Source organism: Microtus oregoni, unplaced genomic scaffold (genome assembly GCF_018167655.1).
Source record: "Microtus oregoni isolate MIOR12 unplaced genomic scaffold, Mior012 000010F_ref0000083, whole genome shotgun sequence".
Taxonomy (NCBI): domain Eukaryota; kingdom Metazoa; phylum Chordata; class Mammalia; order Rodentia; family Cricetidae; genus Microtus; species Microtus oregoni.
In genome coordinates, this window is record NW_024543069.1 from 40,220,594 (window position 1) to 40,237,795 (window position 17,202).

The 17,202-nt window shown below is 44.9% G+C and overlaps 1 protein-coding gene across 4 annotated transcripts in view; it reads right to left on the reverse strand.

Annotated features, from left to right (window-relative positions):
• Positions 1-12,240, reverse strand: part of Pex5l (peroxisomal biogenesis factor 5 like) — a 202,199-nt gene extending 189,959 nt beyond the window's left edge. For 2 of the 4 annotated variants that reach the window (XM_041659557.1, XM_041659554.1), the window contains exon 1: positions 11,815-12,240. In XM_041659557.1, coding sequence (XP_041515491.1) covers positions 11,815-11,835 — 21 coding nt within the window. In that variant the 5' untranslated portion in view covers positions 11,836-12,240. The remainder of the gene's footprint in view (positions 1-11,814) is intronic. The other 2 variants (XM_041659560.1, XM_041659558.1) reach the window with 1 other exon arrangement.
• Between the last annotated feature and the right edge of the window lie 4,962 nt (positions 12,241-17,202).

Sequence of the window (17,202 nt, forward strand, 5' to 3'; positions counted from 1 at the left end):
GATTCTTCTGAGTCAGGTTTCCTTCCTTTCTTCATTTCCTCCATTCATTTCCCAGGTCATCCATCCATTCACTGTTCTACAGCAGTAAGACGCACTTGCACATCTAAGGATATAAATATATATCGGATATCGTCACTGCCACAGACAGGCTCCTAGTAGCTGGACAGACTCAAAACCACTCAGAGCTATATGCTAATTATTGGGTGGGTGAGGTGTATGGAACAGGGAGAAAACATGGAAGAAGACATGGTAGGTTTTGCTTGGTAGGCGAAGGTGTTGACAGATGGAAGAGACAGGATGAGAAATAGTGACGAGGAGTGAACAGTGTGGGGATGGGGGAAGGAAAAATCCAGAACCGTGTGAGAGAAGCCTTGGCTGCCATGGCAAACAACCTAGAGTAGCAGGTACCACTGCTGCCCTCTTTGCACACACAATGGACAGGAAATGCTCTGCAAGCTCTCCAAAGACTCTGGGGATAACATCCACTGAGAAGTTACTATGTGCTAGACCTCTGCTATAGCAAGATCCCATCTACTCAGGTGGTTAAAGAAGGTGTGTGTGTGTGTGTGTGTGTGTGTGTGTGTGTGAGAGAGAGAGAGAGAGAGAGAGAGAGAGAGAGAGAGAGAGAGAGAGAGCGCTGCGGTGAGAAGACAGGAGTGTTGACAGTAAGGTCACAGACACTATGTGCTGAAGTTAGGCTCCTGATTTGGGGCTGTTTGTTCTAGGACGGAAGCTCTTTTTTTGTTACCTCCGTGCTGGCTAGATTTATGTCAACTTGACACAAGCTAGAGTCATCAGAGAGGACAGAACCTCAACTGAGAAAATGTCTCCATCAGATTGGGCTGTAGGCAAGCCTGGAGGGTGTTATTTAAATTAGTGACTGATGGGAGTGGGGGAGCAGTTCATTGTGGGTGGGGCCATCCTGGGGCTGGTAGTCCTGGGTTCTATAAGAAATAAGGCTGAGTTAATCCCAGCACTCGGGTGGCAGAGGCAGGCGGATCTCTGTGAGTTCGAGACCAGCCTGGTCTACAAGAGCTAGTTCCAGGACAGGCTCCAAAACCACAGAGAAACCCTGTCTCGAAAAACCAAAAAAAAAAAAAAAAAAAAGGCTGAGCAAGTCATGATGAGCAAGTCAGAAGGCAACATCCTTCCTTGCCTCCAGGTTCCTATGCTACTTGAGCTTCTGTCCTGGTTTCCTCCAGTGATGTACTACAATGTGGAAGTGTAAGGCAAATAAACCGTTTCCTCCCCAACTTGCTTTTGGTTATGGTGTTTCATCATAGTAATAGTAACCCCAACTAAGACATTCTTCAAATATGAAGGAGATGTATGAAACATGCCTCCAAACCCACGGGGGCTTCTGGAAGTTAGCTCAGTTGGTAGATAAGGTACTTCTCATTTTCTTCCCTGCGGCAAGGTATGGAGCTGTGGCAGGGGCCCCCATCTACTGTCCACGCCCACCAGGTCTGGAGACACTGGAGCTGCCACAGTACAGGGCCATGCGGTGGTGAGCGGCAGCCCTGCGAGCCTTCTGTGTCCTGCAGTGCAGAGGCCATTCAGCACTCACACTGGTGCCAACAGAAGCAATCCCAGGCGCTTGAGTCCGCGTAGGAGAATTTGATTCGGCATGCCCCTCCCTCTTATCATTCCTATCCGGTCCCTCCATCCTTAGCTTAACTCTAGGAGCCTGCTAGTACCCCCAGTGCACCTCCTTTTACATTAAAAATATCGTGAAATCCTTTTATTTCAAAATATCTCTCGAGCCTACAGAGGAGTTGTGGGGTAATACAATGGATCACCGACTGTCTTTTCTCAGTTTATTCAATTTTTAAAAATCATTTTTGTTCTGTTTGCTTAGTTATGGTCTCTTTTCCTTTTCTCCCATATGCCCTCTCACCATACCTACATTTTATTATTATCTCTGCTTCAAGCAACAGTAGGTTACATATGCCACGCCCTTTCTTAGCCATTCATGTGGCAGCCTTCGTTCTCTATGAAGAATCATATTCTTTTCGAAGTGTTTTTTTTTATCACAAATTATACCCAAGATTCATGTGACATATTCATACATGTGCCTCTTGTATTTCGATCACATTCACCCCATTACCTTCTCTGGTCCTCTTCCCACACCCACTGACATGTTTTTTTCTCTTTCCAACCTGTCCAATTGCATGCCTTTTCTTATTTATTTTGCATGCTGTGTGACCCAATGAGTTCATTTATAGTCACTTATGAAAGAGAAGATCCTTTTATACTTCCCCATTGGCTCTCCAACTTGAGGAATTTAACACCAACACAATACTAATGACTTCACGTCTGTATTCAGATTGTGCTAATCGCATCGACCAGCCGTGTCCTTGCCTGTTGTCTTTATTCATCCAAATCTATTTTAGGATCAGATATTGCACTTATTTGTCTTTGATCTTCTTACTCTTCTTTTCATCTGTATCAACCTTTCTGCTTTTCCTTCTTTTATGATAGCGGTATTTCAGAAACACAAAATCTGATCAACATGGATCTCTTTGGGGCCGCACATTCAGAAGCTCATCTGACGTCCATGCGATTTTCATTGTTGAGTTACGGTGTTTTCTAAGTCAGTCATTCAAGAGTTAGTGTCTTTTCTCTCTTAACATGCAGGCGATGTTTTGATGTTGTGTGCCTCTTTTTTTTTCTAATCAAATATCACTCGCATTGATCAGGTTTTTTTGAGAGGCTTTTGCATAAGGCCCAGGATACTCTTGAGCTTGCTTGATCAGTAGCCAAAGATGACCTTGAACTCCTGACCCCTGCCTCCACTTCCTGAGTGCTGAGACGTATTTCACCACTATGCCCAAATTGTATGGTCCATTCTTGTGAGTCAGTTGCTTTATCTTTTATTGTTTTATTTTTTTAAAAACAATCTTTTTGATTTTTACATACCAATCCCAGTTCCCTCTCCCTCTCCTCCTCCTGCTACCTCCATCTCCTGCCCACCCTACCTGCCATCTGCTCCTCAGAGAGAGTAAGGCCTCCCATGGGGAGTCAACAAAGTCTGGCACATCACACTGAGGCAGGACTAACACCCTCTCCCCTGTTTCTAGGCTGAGCACGGTAACCCTCCATAGGGAATAGATTCCAAAAAGACAGTTGATGCACTAGGAATAAATACTGGTCCCACCACTAGTAGCCCCATAAACTGCATGAGCCACAAACTGTCCCCACATTCAGAGGGGTTCCCAGGCTGACCTCCAATTCACAGAGATCTGCTTGCCTCTGCCTCTGGAGTGCTGGTATTAAAGATGTAGTCACTATTGCTCTGCTGAATATACTTTTTAATGTGTCCTCATCTGTTGTATGAGATAGAGTTTGTCTCGGTTACTTACACTTAAGAACCTGACTGCACACATTTAGGGAACTAAGGACAAAGCTAAGAGCTCACCAAACCATTGCGCTCAAATATTCCACCTAGTTAGTTCACAGAAAACAGGGGTGAACGGCATTAGGACAAGCAACCAGGGAAGTTCTCAAATTAGCTCACTCCACTCGTCCAACACATTTCAGGCCAGACCTTCTTCAACTGTCAGCCAAACGCCTGCTAAAATGGGTCGTGTAAATAGCAAATAGTTATAACACAGCCGAAAGGCGGGAGAATGTCAGTGTTGGTGCTGAGTGCCAAACACCTGGCTATTTGGAAACATCTCCTGGTTTGCTGCAATGTTTATTTTTCACTTAGTATTCTCAATGTCATAAATGTCAAAATAAGAATAAAGGTGCAATGAAAACACAATATCCAAGAAAGTCAGACTTCGTCCCAATATCGGCTCCAACTAAACAATTTAGGGCTTTGGGGGAAATTTGAAAATATTTTTCCCATCTCGAATATCTCATTTATGAAATGAGATGGCTGAAGTGGACTTTTAAACAGGTTTTTAAAACTAAGGATTCTATGATCTGAAAACAGCACATTTTTTGTCTTTTCCTTTCTTCCTTTCTTTCTTTTTCCTGTTTTGAAACACAGAAACTGTTTACCTAGAATGTTCTATTCAGCACATTTGGATCCAAGATTATTTTGGAATAGACCAAACACTAGTAAAATGGCTCCCAAGCCTTTAGAGAATAGAGACATCAGTACGATTTAGTGTAAGGAGGTTCAAGCGGTATCAAGCTATCAGAGTGGCTGTCTTTCCCGAGAGAGAAACAATCTCGCACAGTTTGGTACGGTCAGACCCAGAGCAATGTGGCTCATTTGAACAGTCACCCTATCAGGGAGCCATTAAAACACCAGAGACAGCCTTATGAAACACAGCTGAGTGAAATGGGTTGTTTATCTTGCGTAAGAAAAGATTTCAGCGGATGAAGATAGAATAGTCTTTCTAAGACAGGAAGGTCATTTTATTTAGGTGGAACATCATGTTGACTTGCATCTCCCCCAGAGGGAAAACGGCAGTTCATTCGGTGTGTATTCCACTGTCAAGGCACGGAAGGTGCTCTGCACATCACAGGCATTCTGTGCACACACAGTTGTGATCACTGTTCCTGCCAGCTGCCTTTTTGGGGGAACCTTATCAAGCTTCTCTGACATTAAAAAGTTACCTAAGGATTAAGTGTTTGTAGAGGGTGTTGGTTCAGTGACAGGGCTTTGTTCTCCATGCGGAGGTTCCGCACATCTGTGCTTCTCAACTGTTGATGTGCATGTAAACCCCGACGCCTTGGTCTGCAGCAGCATCTGAGATCCTGCAGTTCCAACAAGCCCTCGGCTGTTTCCCGTGCATACGCTCACCTGCTGTTTCAAGTGTTGCACGGCTACATGATCTGAGCGTGACTTTTAGAACCTGACTCCCTAGCGCCGTTAACACCCACATAAAAGGGGAAAGGACACAGCACACAGCTCTGGCAGCTGTATTTTCCTATGAAGGTTTAATTTTTCCTCATATCGCCTTAAGGAGATTCATATTTTCTAATTGCCAGCTCTCTGTTCACACTGTGCTGATTGATCTTGTAGGGATTGGTCTGATGACCACCTACCGGTTACCTGGTGATCGGGCAATATTTCCCTGGCGAGTGTTGGATTTACTTATCATAGACAGTTACTTCAGTTGACTGTATTTGTTCATCAATTAATTAGTTAATTAATTAGAGACACAGAGATCCACGTACACTTGCTGCACACCCTGGGTGTGGTGTAGGCTTTCTCAGGGTGTTTCTCACTGCATTCGTTCTCCATGCCATGCTAGTTCAGTGCCAGGGCTCACGTGCGCACAGACACTACACTGATCAGTCACCTACTCTTCCTGCATTTGGCTTCATGAATCTCAAGCGAGCGTGAGCATCTTGCCAACCAGGATGCTCTGTGGTGCCTTCCTACTGTTTTTTCCTTTAGGAAACTTTATCTCACCCTTCAATGTTGCCACTTCATGCTCCAAAACCTGGAGAGTATAGAGATACAATTGTATAAACTATCTCTTGCATTCAAAGAGAAGAAACTGTTGCTGGACCTCACAGCCAAATTAGTAAAAATGCCTTATGGTCCCGTGAGACTCTGCCTGTAATCCTACTGGGTACTCAGCCTGCTTGTTTAACCTGCCTTTAAGAGAGCAATGTAACAACCAGCCTTCCTTGCCTTAGATTTCCCACATAATCAGCTTTTACAACCTAAGCTAATACTCAGCTTTAATCTTAAGTAACGTCCTCTTCCATGCCCTTGACCCAGAGTAAAGCACATGTATCTGTGCACCGTGGCAATCATGTGCTCAAAGCCACCAACAGGTTGGAAGAAACCTTAGACAAGGAAAATCCACCATGAACGCTGGAAACAACATATGGAGAGCTTGTTTGTAGCTCTCAGGGCTTTGAGGCCAGTTGGTGGCAGTTGGAGTCAGTGACTTAACCCTTTGTAAAACACTGCTACTAGTTTCTATAAAGAATCCTCATTTCTTCCCCATAGGATGCTTCCTGTGCTAGTCAGTAAATACAGAGCAGAGACCTTTGCCATGGACACAACCACAGGGATAGACACAGACACAAACCAGGAACCACAAACTACAGACAAAAGAGACAGAAGAGAAGTAGAAAATTCAAACTTGGGCCCACTCTTGATCAACATAATCTGTGAAGTCTGTGATTTCACTGTTTAATGCGATGCCAATGTATTTTTGTGCCTATGATGTCACCTTTTATGCATTGAACCAACGTAGTAGAGAATTCCTTTCCTAAACAGCAGCCTGCAAGTAATTCCATTGTGGCCTCCTGAGATTTTACTTTGCAAACTAAATATCCCATGTCATTTAACCAATACGCACATGGCATTTTTTGAATTTGTATACTATATCAGTTGCTTTAAGAGCCACATGGTTTTGAAGAGGTGGGAGTGGGAATTCTGAGTCACCCTAGGTAGATTACTGGCATCAAAACAGCAGTAACCCTTTCTTGATATCTCTGTGACTCATAGATCCCCAGAAGGTTCTCTCTGTGGAGGAGAAACATTGCTACACCAAAGCTCCATCACAGGACTTGCCTGGGTTTACAGAGGTATGTTCACATGGACAGTGGTTTGGAGCTGCACACGTATGTGTAAGGCTAGCTACCCCACCTGGCTCGGGTCTGCTCAGCTGCAACACAGCTGACAGAGCTCTGCAGATCTCTCTTCAGCAAGACAGTGGATAAACAGCCTCCTCCCATGCCAATGTGCGAGCACTGTCATCCATGTGGTTTATGACTCTGGTTGTCTACAGGAAAAGTCCGTAGAAATGACCTGTCTACTGAAAATCCACTTGAAGTGTGATGCTTGTTAATTGTCCAGTGGAATTTAAATAAGAGTGTGCTATCTCCTAAAAATAGGAGGTCCAAGCGTCACACTTGGATACTACAGGACAACATTGGCAGCTCAGAAAATTCAGCAATTGTCTTGATACTGAAACAACATGATGTTCACTCCCTTCCTACTTGTATTTGGTACAGTGCAGTAATGTAATCGACAAGATACAATCGTCTTCCTCAGCAGGCTAGGAGAGGTCAGCTTTCCATTTGGTGTCCTTATTAAAAGGTTTGGCAGGGGTGAGGAGAGGGACTGAGGGACGGCACCCCTGAAAAAAATGCTACCACTAATTCCATTCTTATTGAAATAACTTTGTCATTCGGGAATTCTGAGTATAAAAACTGGTGATGTGTGCTTCAGAAACCTGACAATGTTCTTTTTCTTTTCTTTCTTTCTTTTTTTCCCCCTCTATTGGTCTATTTGATTTTTCTTTTCGGAAACAGGTCTTGCTGTGGAGCTCAGCCAGATCTTGAACTTGCGATCCTCCTCCCTCAGTCTCCTGCCCTATTGCTGGGATGACAGGTATGTGCCACCACATTTGATATTATGTCACTCTTTATCATCACCCAACTCCAGCTGGACTTGGGTCTCTCAGAAAGGGAGCCGGGTTGGTGGTTTCCTGCACCCTCACTGCGGGAGAGGCTTCAACAGGAAGACAATTCTGAGCTAGGAACCCTCGAGACAGCTCTAGCTTTGGCACTTTTGGAAAAGAGTGATCTCAACGGAAAGAGAGAAAGCCCAAACCAAACCAGCCAAACAAAGCAAAAGAGCCTGCCAGATGTTCTCACAGCATGGTACGCTGCATCTCAATGCTTCCAAGGTTGACCGTGGGTACACAGGAATTCTGGATTCTAAAATCGACAAGCTCTGCTTTTACTTTCTCTTCATCTGTACTTTAAAAATGTTTTAGAGCCAAAACATGCATGTGCTGGAATTTGTAGTCTCAAGCACATGCTTTTAGGGAGAATTTTGTAAACTACGAATAAAATATACAGAGCCCATATATGGTTTTTAGATTGTCTACTGTTAACTGTTGGCTGAGGAATGGAAATTTTCAGCTCAATCAGATAATACATAACACTAAACCACAGCTATAAGAAATGCTAGTGCTAACTGCTGAGTGTTAACACCCAGTGTAACTGCTTGCGAAGATACAGAAAGCCACTTTAGAATCTTGCTGGAGATTTCCCTGTAATTTCAAGCTTAACCGGACATGAATTTTCTTCAACAGAGGTGTAGTAGAGAGTGAAGACAATAACCCCATTGTAAGAATGTCGGTCATTACTCACAGCAAAGCTTGTGAGGAGAGGCATGTGTCACTTGAGCTGAGTACAGCGGCAGGGGAAAGGACAGTAGCCATCCTTGACCAAGACAACAGAGCCACCCCTGCCCAGTCTGGTTCATGATGCCTAAAGCATCATACCTCGCCTTTCACTCCCAGTGCCAACGGGTGTGTGAGGGCTGATGAACTAGCAAAGGGTTGATGGGGAAATGACGGAGGAAGAAAAGGTACCGTAGGAGTGTGGAAGAGGCATGGGCTGGATAACTGCAAGTCCCCAGAAAAACACCAGCAGCTTACTGAGGGTCTCCACTGTGGCAAGCTGAGGCATGGATGCTGACAGCATCCACAGACTACATTGGCCTGACTCCTCTGTGCTTGGTGCTGAACAAACCTAAAAGGATCTGCAGTGGTTAGGTCCAATACTTTAACATGATTGATTGATTAATCTAAATAGGCCCCCTTTGTGAAAATTTTAAGGAAAAGCTCAAATAACATCATAAATTTAAAAAAAAACCACTTAAATCTGTTTTGGGGGGGACAACAAACAAAATGCTGCCTTTGAGAGTAGCTAGCAATCTTATAATTTTACAGTAGGCATGTTCTCTGCTATATGCGTTGTGAAGCTTAAATAAGTGAACAGCCTGCACTGAATGCCAGGATGAAGGTCAGTCACCATCACAAGCAGATTATTGTGGGTCTGATTTCCTTCTTAAATAAGTTTTTTTTAATAAACTAAAGAAGAAATTACCGCTAACTCTTCATCCCTCCCCCCAAAAAAACTTAATTGAAAATGTAAATGACAATGATCTGTATCTATTTTCTAGCAGGAAACAAGTTGGGTTAGGGAAATACTCAGAGACCATGGGTCCTTTCACTCCTGTTTGTAATGTTAACTCATACCCACATGAGCAAACAGACACCTTAGCACTGGACACGGGGATGCTGGTGGGGTTAAGACCACTGTGTGCTCATCAGTAGCAGACATGGTCACAACTGATGCTGGACTGTATTTAGTCACCCTTGATCCCCTTGTGAGACAGGAGCAGGAAGCAAGACCAAAGCCGTCACTAATAAGAGCCACCCTTGTTTAAGTTACTGGGGTAATCAATTCCCCCTGGAAATAACCGGTGAGCCAGTGGAAAACAACTCCCAGACCTGGAAAACATTCACGGCGATGGCCAGGAAACCAAGAACTATGCTTCTTCCTGTGCTTTGTCTGTTTATAACAGATGTCGCTTTTCAACTTGTAATGAACTATCAGAATGAACCAAATGGGTGTTTTTAAAAGCCTGTGAGTGCAGGTTCTACCACAAGTAGACCAGTTAGCCTTCTGCATGGGAGTAGAGAATACGCTTGCGGAAGCATTAAGTCGCAAACACGAAGGCTCTGCAGGGGTATTAATTGGACTATTTTTAAGGCTTCATGTGAACACCCCCCTCCACTCCAGACTGTTGTTCACAAAGCACTTTGTTTGTAAAATATCTTGCACATGGAAAAGAGAAGATTTAGAAGGTATAGGACACAATTCCGAGGGATTTTTGTTTCATACCTGTTTTAATACAGCAAAGTAATATCAACCTTTCAAATATGCCCAAAGCTGGAAGCAGCCTCAGTGAACATTCATGCCCCTGGTATACGTTACAGAGGACATGTTGGGATTTAAATTGAAAAATTTTGAGGGTGTTTGGACTGTGTTTGTGCATGTGAGTGCCTAGAGTCAGGCACACACAAGACGGAGCTAAAACTGATTAGGAGCCATTTTTTAAATCTACCAACACCATGGAGGGTCTATCTGCAGGTTAAATGACAGTGTTGGGGGAGGAGAGTGGGTGTTTCAGGATGTAAACAAAGATATATCATGAATCAGGTTGTCAGAGGTGCTTTGGGGATAATCAGAAGTCCCATTCAGACCATATCTGAAATGTTTTGTTCAACATAATGGTCAGGAACGAGGGGAAAAAGCATTGTGCTCTAAAATTTTGGCAAGGATGCTGATTGTAGCTTTTGTTTTGTAACATTTTCAAGTTAGGCTTGGCAGACCAGATTTGTGAGCTTCGTTGCGAGCCCTGGTGTGCTGTTACAGCAGCACACGTCACCGTGGGAACAAATGGACAATCTTGTCACATTCTGTCTCCTCTTCCAAAGTAAAATTAAGCCTTCAGAAACTGTTCTAGACCAGTTAAGCTTCAATAGCAGCCTCTCTTAAAATATCCTGAAAACTGAGTTAAAATTGTTGTGGAGAGTGTGTGAATTCACCAGATTATTTCTTCAATTCTGCATTTGTAAGAACATATTTTGGAAATAAATAAATAAACAAACAAATAAATAAAAAACAATAGCATCAAAACCCCCAAAACAAAAACGTCATGGAAAAATTTCAATAAGTTGCATTAGGCAACCAACTATGAATCGTGTGCATATGAGAAAATTTCTGAGTGCTGAATCTATTTATTCAAATCTTTCTCTTTTACCTTTGTCAAGAAACGAAGATTGCTATGTAAATAATGAAAGCTTACTTATCATTCTTGAATGAAAACAAAGCACAAAACTAAATCAGTCTTTGCTGCTGTCCCCCCCACCCCACCAAGTAGTGGGAGAGTTCCTTTGATTTTAAACTTTCTAATCAGGCAGATTGTATTTGGTACATATCTTTAAATTATACTAATAATTCTCCATCAAAGTGACATAATCCCATTAATGACTTTCAAAACAGGATGATGTCAGTGACAGGGCAATGCTGTTGGAATGTTCCTCGGCTCACTCTGAATTCTCACCAAACTTAAGATACAATCAGAAATATGTTTAAGATAAGATACAATTAGTACTATGATAACAGTCCATGATAACTCAAAGGAATTTCCCCAGGACCTGAAAATTAAATATTAAGTCATGCATACAGCAGTGTGTTTGTTAAGTCTAAGCCTGGAGAAGCATCTTTCGGCCTCACACAGACACACCGGATGGATGCCAGGTGTGGGGACACCACCTATGAGCACTGCTATCTGAGTGTCTTTGGAAAGGAACCCCCGTGGGGAAAGATGTCCAGGGATAGGGAATGAGCTCCGCTCACACTTTAGAAGGCTGAGTTAGTGCTTGGGTTATCTCTCCACCACAAGCAGTACAATTTTATCATGAGGAAGAATCAATCTCATGCATAAAAACTAGACTCAAGGTTAAAGTAATCTTCCCAACTGAGTACAGCGCTGGCATCTGATGGAGCCCCTCCTGAACACCCCAGAGCCACTCCACTGTCACTACTGGGACAGGTGACAATGTCCTGTCACCTGAAGGGGGGGAAATACATCGCAAGACCTTTAAAATATAATGCATTACAGAACACCTTGATTATGGCGAAGTGCTGGGACTGTGGAGAGCCCTGTGCAGGCTGGAGAGGCGGCAAGTCTGGCTGATGTTTGCCCTTCAGCTGACATACGTGATAGGTGCAGAGATGGGTTTGCAAGAAAACATGGTCACCTCCTTGGGGTTCCTCTGCTAGGATTCCAGAGCCTGCTTAAAGGTAAAGCCTCAGAACTGAACAGAAAACAAACTTCCCCGCGTGTAAGTTCCCGGTCTTCCCTCCCCATCCCACCCTGAAAACAGTCCAGTGTTTCTGGGGAACGCAAATGCCTCGGTCATGGTGCACCAGTCACTTGTTGAGTTGGGCGAGGTGCAGCTCTGGCTACCAGGAACTTGGGGGAGCATTGATCCCTCCATCGACCCGCGGAAGGAGGTCTCTTACCTGCATGTGTCCCTGGTACATTCTGCCCCGGCGTCGTCAAGGCTCCCGAGGCCGCGGGCTGCCCTCCGGGCTTGTTAGTAGGGAGGAACGGGGCGGGCAGCGCTGTGTGGGCTCTCCGCGGGGCGCCCGGGCCACCGGTTACGGGGTGCAGGCGGGCGAGAGGGCGGCAGGGCGAGCGGCGCGCTGCGGAGCTGTCCTCCACGCGGGTGCTGAGCGCGCGCGGGCACGGGGACGCCGGGTCGGGCTCTCCGCGGGCGCACTGCTGCTCGCCGCGCCTCTCCAACTCGCTGATCCTGCTCCCCGCTCTCCTCGGCGCTCACGAGGCTGCCGCGTCCCCTCCCGCCCCCGTCCCCGACGCCAGCCCGCTCCAGCCACCGCCGCAGCTGCCGAGCGCCGGGCGCGCGCCGCCCTCCGGGCCGCGTCGCCGCCTTGAGCTGCCTGCCCGGCGCGCGCGCTCCCGCGGAGCCGGGGGCGGGAGGGCGGCTCCGGCGAGCGCGCTCCCGGCGCGTGCTCTGCTGGCTTTCCCTGGTGGCTCGGAGAATTCGGTGTGTTCTGAGAGCGGTCCGAGCCTGGAACCGCGGACCTTCCGGGCGTTGTGTGGGTGATTCCGAGGCAGGGTACTGACCACCAGCTGGAAGAAGAGTGGGAGAGAAAGGGTAGTGTCTCCTGGGAGGTGAATCCCCACCAAGTGTGTCCTGCAGACTGTAGGCCAGGCATGGGGGCTTCGGAAGAGTTTCGCGGACCGATTGAGCTCCAGCGAGTTACCTAAGCATCCCACTCCCAGCTACCTCTGAGCGTAATATTTAAGCATCACACACTTTCTCCCCGCATTAAAACCACTCAGAATTCTGTGTAGTTGTTGTCGGTCTCCCTTAATGTTACTTCCATGACATCAGGAATCCCTGTGCACTACTTTAACCCAGCATAGTACATTACTTCCTGGCAGGCGGTAGGTACCCAATATATATTTGCTGAAGGCGTGACCTTTGCCACTAAAATACATAGGCAGAGTGTTTAAATGGGTCCTAGTTTCAAAGACTGTGCAGTACTTGTGTCCTCTCGAAGGCACACACAAGCATCAGGCCAGTGGTTAGAGTTCCCTCCCCGCTCCGCCCCCATTAAGCTTCCCAAGTTTCCTATAGCACGGTTTAATCACCCACGTATTAGTTGCGTTGTAATATACTTTTCATAAGGCTGCAAGTATGAGAATGCAAACTCCCCACGATGTGTGTTCCTATGACTCTGTGATGAGGGAAACTTCACAGTGTACAACGTGTGGGCACTGGAGGGGGGAGGGGAGGGCAAGGGGTCTGTTTATGGGAAGGCCATGTGTCAGTATTAGCTTTCCTATTGGCTGGTGAACCACGGGACATACATAACTATTTTAAAAATAAACTTGTAAGTAAATGCAGCAGAACCACGCACAGGCCTGTGGGGAGACATAAACTTGAGAAATGATTAATCCAATGCAATGCATTGAAATCCTAAAGCAAGCAGGCAGGGCAGCAGCAGGATTGATAATAGATCTCTTCTGTAGTTAACCAAGTGCAAATCTCTTTAGGCTCCTGTCTCAACCCTGTGTGACTAAACTTTGTTCTACCCTGAAAACCAAGTATGTTCTTAGGTAAAATACCATCCATGTCTGGTTTCTTAGCTACTGTAATGTAACACCCATGTCTGGTTTCTTTCTTGCTTGCTTGTTTCTTTTTTTTCTTTGTTTTTGGAGCCAAAGCATTCTGGCAGGGTCTGGCTGCTGGCTGAGATGCCAGTAACAGCTCCAGATCTCATGGGTTTTTTTTGGAGAGAAGGAACTAACCTCCCTATTAATCTATTGACAAGATGAGCTGATTTTTTTTTTGTCAGCTTGATACAAACCTACACACATATTTGGGAAGAGGGAATCTCAATGGAGGCATTGCCTCCATCCACTGCCTATGGGGCATCTCCTCCACGGCCTCTGCATAAACTCCTGCTGCCAGGTTCCTGCCCTGCCTAGCTCCTGCCTTGATTTCCTCAGCGACAGACTGACAGACACAAGTAAACTAGAGAAACCATCCACCTTTCCTTCCCAGGTTGCTTTGACAACGGTGTTTATCACAGTGGTAGAAATAAAACTAGAACAGAAGGCAAATGGCTGCCCCGTCTGCGTCTGCTGGTGACCTGGTACAAGAAAAGAGATGGAGATTATAAAGGCCTGAGCATGTGAATAGGCAAACTGACATTTTCGAATCTGATTTTCTGAGATCTCAACCAACAATAATACACAGCCTAAAAAGGAGTTAGTTACGTGATCTGAGAAGCATGGAGAAATTCTTATGTTTTGAATGGGAAGCTCTGGAGATCTGTGAAGTCATGCTGGCACCAATGTTTGGATCTGTGACGGGATTGCATTATCTAAGAGCAGATACAAGGAATCAATGACTATAAAAGCACTGGAACCAGCTGGCCCGACTAGCAACTAGAACTCAAGATGGAACCGCTCTTGTTGTATGCTTAAACCTGGACAAATCATTCACAAATCTCGGGAATGAAAAGCCCCTCTGTGAAGGCATTCCTCTCTCAGGCGGTAGTTGGAGGATGGACTGAGGCATGTTCACAGTGTTTGAAGAGCGTGTTTGAGCTAAGCAGCTTAAGTGTGGCCCGGACAGGGAGGCTCTGTTGGAGTTGCCAAAGGGAAGCTTGTTCAGTGTGGCTGAGGACACATTTTAAGAATTAAACACTGGTCATACTTGGATTTTTCTTCCTGAAGGAAGTCTGTGACTGGAGTCTGCTTGGCTAAATCTGACCATCTGAGAGCCAGGCTCGGGTGCCTGGAATTGATGAGTGTTATTTGCTCACATGGGGATCCAAAATGCTTGTGCTGCTCTGGTCTCAGAGTTTAAGTGAAGGAAGTCTGTGACTGGAGGCTGCTTGGCTAAATCTGACCATCTGAGAGCCAGGCTCAGGTGCCTGGAATCATCGATGAGTGTGATTTGCTCACGTGGGGATCCAGGATGCTTGTGCTGCTCTGGTCTCAGATTTTAAGTGATTAACCATTCATTCCCTTTTGTGTTCATATTGAGAACATGGTATGTGTCTTCACTAAGTTCAGCTTCCTGACAGGAGGACATTTTGCCATGGCAGAAAAGTAAGCAAACCCAGACTCTTGGAACTAAGAAAAAAGCAGCACTGAACTCCTACCTCTCCTCCTGCTGACGACTCTGTATCTAAAGTTCTTTCCTTCTGTCTTAACTTTAACCCTCTTTCTCTGTATAGTATATCCTCCCAAACCGACCCACAAACACAAGCACTCTGGGCAAAGCTAGTGTTTGGTTACACTGTTAAAGAGCCAGTGTCTTGAGAGGACACTGATTCACAGAATCATCTAGCAATTGATGCGTCTCCATAAATACTCACCCCAATCTAACATTTTAGCGAAAATGTAAATAACCTCCACAAACAAAACAAAGCCACAACAACAACAACAAAACCAAGTTGACTTGTATTATATTTTCAGAAATCCTTTTTCTGAATTAGGTTTTTTTGAGTATTGATTTTTATTGTTGGGTACAAAATGGTAGTTATGAAAATCATTTGTAGTACCATCTTTTAATTTGTTTGTTTTTCTTTTTTTATTAAAAAAAATGGGGAGGATCTTGGACTTTCCACAGGGCAGGGAACCCTGACTGCTCTTCGGACTGGAGAGGGAGGGGGAGAGGAGTGGGGGGAGGGGGAGAGGAGTGGAAGGAGGGGGAGGGAAATGGGAGGCTGAATTAGGTTGTTTTAAATGGATCTTATGAGGAATAACTTTGCATAACTTTTTTGTTCTATGGTTGCAACAATAGAAACCCTATTTGTATAATTGTTGCTCCCTTCCCAAGAAATAATGGTCAAATGGACTCCTGTCAAGTTAATCACACAGGGATTAGAAAAGGGCTCGAAAATGGTGCAAGTATTTAGAACAAAGGCAAGTGGTCACAGCTCTATATGTTTGATGCCAGGAATATTTGAATAATAATGGACACTTTTGCCAAAGCTTTGCCTTATTTTTATCTTTTATAGGATTTCATTATTTTATGTTGATGATACACTCATGCAAAACAACTTTGAAGATAAATATGTAGTCTGTCCAGACTCCAACAACTGCATACTGTAAAACTGTCTGCACACATAGCATGGAAGGAATCTTTCTAGCCATTGCCACACAGACATAGGGCTCAGTGGCAGTAATGCCACCATGAACATCAGCCTGCCTTAAAGGTGGTTGGACTGTCTGACAAAAATCGATTAAGGCATGCCGTTTCTGACAATAGCCCAAATCTTTCTTTTTACATTGTTTACAGCTGAGAGAAAACATGATTGAATACCAGATCTAAACTCCTAAAAATTTCTCATTTTGTCGTTAAATCCCAGAACCCTTCCAAGTTCAGTCTGTGTGCTGGGAGCTTGTTAGAAATGTCTGCTCTAGCCCAGGCCCAGTGCACTGAGCTGACGTTTGTCTTTTACCAAAGTCCTCCAGTTTGCCTTCTATGTATCATAAAATTTGAGAGGCATAACTGCCTAGAGAGTTTAATCACTTGTGTGAAAGTGTGTAAAGCCAGCTTTTGTCCTGTTCTGTGATGGCACGGGACATCAGTACAAAGACTGAGGTCCACCCCGTGTCCCTCTCCATGTAAAACCCTCTGGCTGTGTTTTGAGTGCCCTGTGGGTTTGCCATTCAGTCTGAGCCCACTGCCTGTTCTGCAGATGGATAGCTGACACTTCCACTTAAACCACCAGAAGGTTCCAGGGTTGGAAGGCAGCAGAATCTACTTTGCATTGATCAAATGACTTTTGCTTATTAGTGAGTTCTCCTGCATATCATTACGTGGGTACTGGAAATTCAGAACATTAAATCTTTGGAAAAGCTGTCCTTGTGGACTAAAGGGGGAAATCAGGGACAACAGCCCTTTTGGTGGTTCAGTCCCTCTTTATAACCTGTGCTGGTCCAGCCCTCATGTTGAAAGACGCTATAGGAGAGAACAAAAGTCAAAATAGCTCTAGACCCAAATTACAAGGACTAATTGGTTTTATTGTGTTGAGGGAGGATCAAGTCTGCCCATGTGCCCTCTTTTGTCCCTGACACAATGGCAGGATTAGCTGTTGTTCTCAGCTTTGGATCTGGGAGGAATTGGAGAAGCACACAACCAAGGAAGCTTCCTGGGAGCTAGACAAAGAAAGGTCAGCCACCAGGGTTGCTGGGCCCTGGAGATGGTGGCAATGGTTTTCAATGAACAGACAAACAGAGCCTCTTTTAAGCTAATTTACAAAATTATGTAAAGTAAGCAGCATTTCTTCATTACTATGTTAGTGTTTCTTCGGGTATCTTTATTGCACTACATATTAAGCATACCTATTGGGATCTTAGTT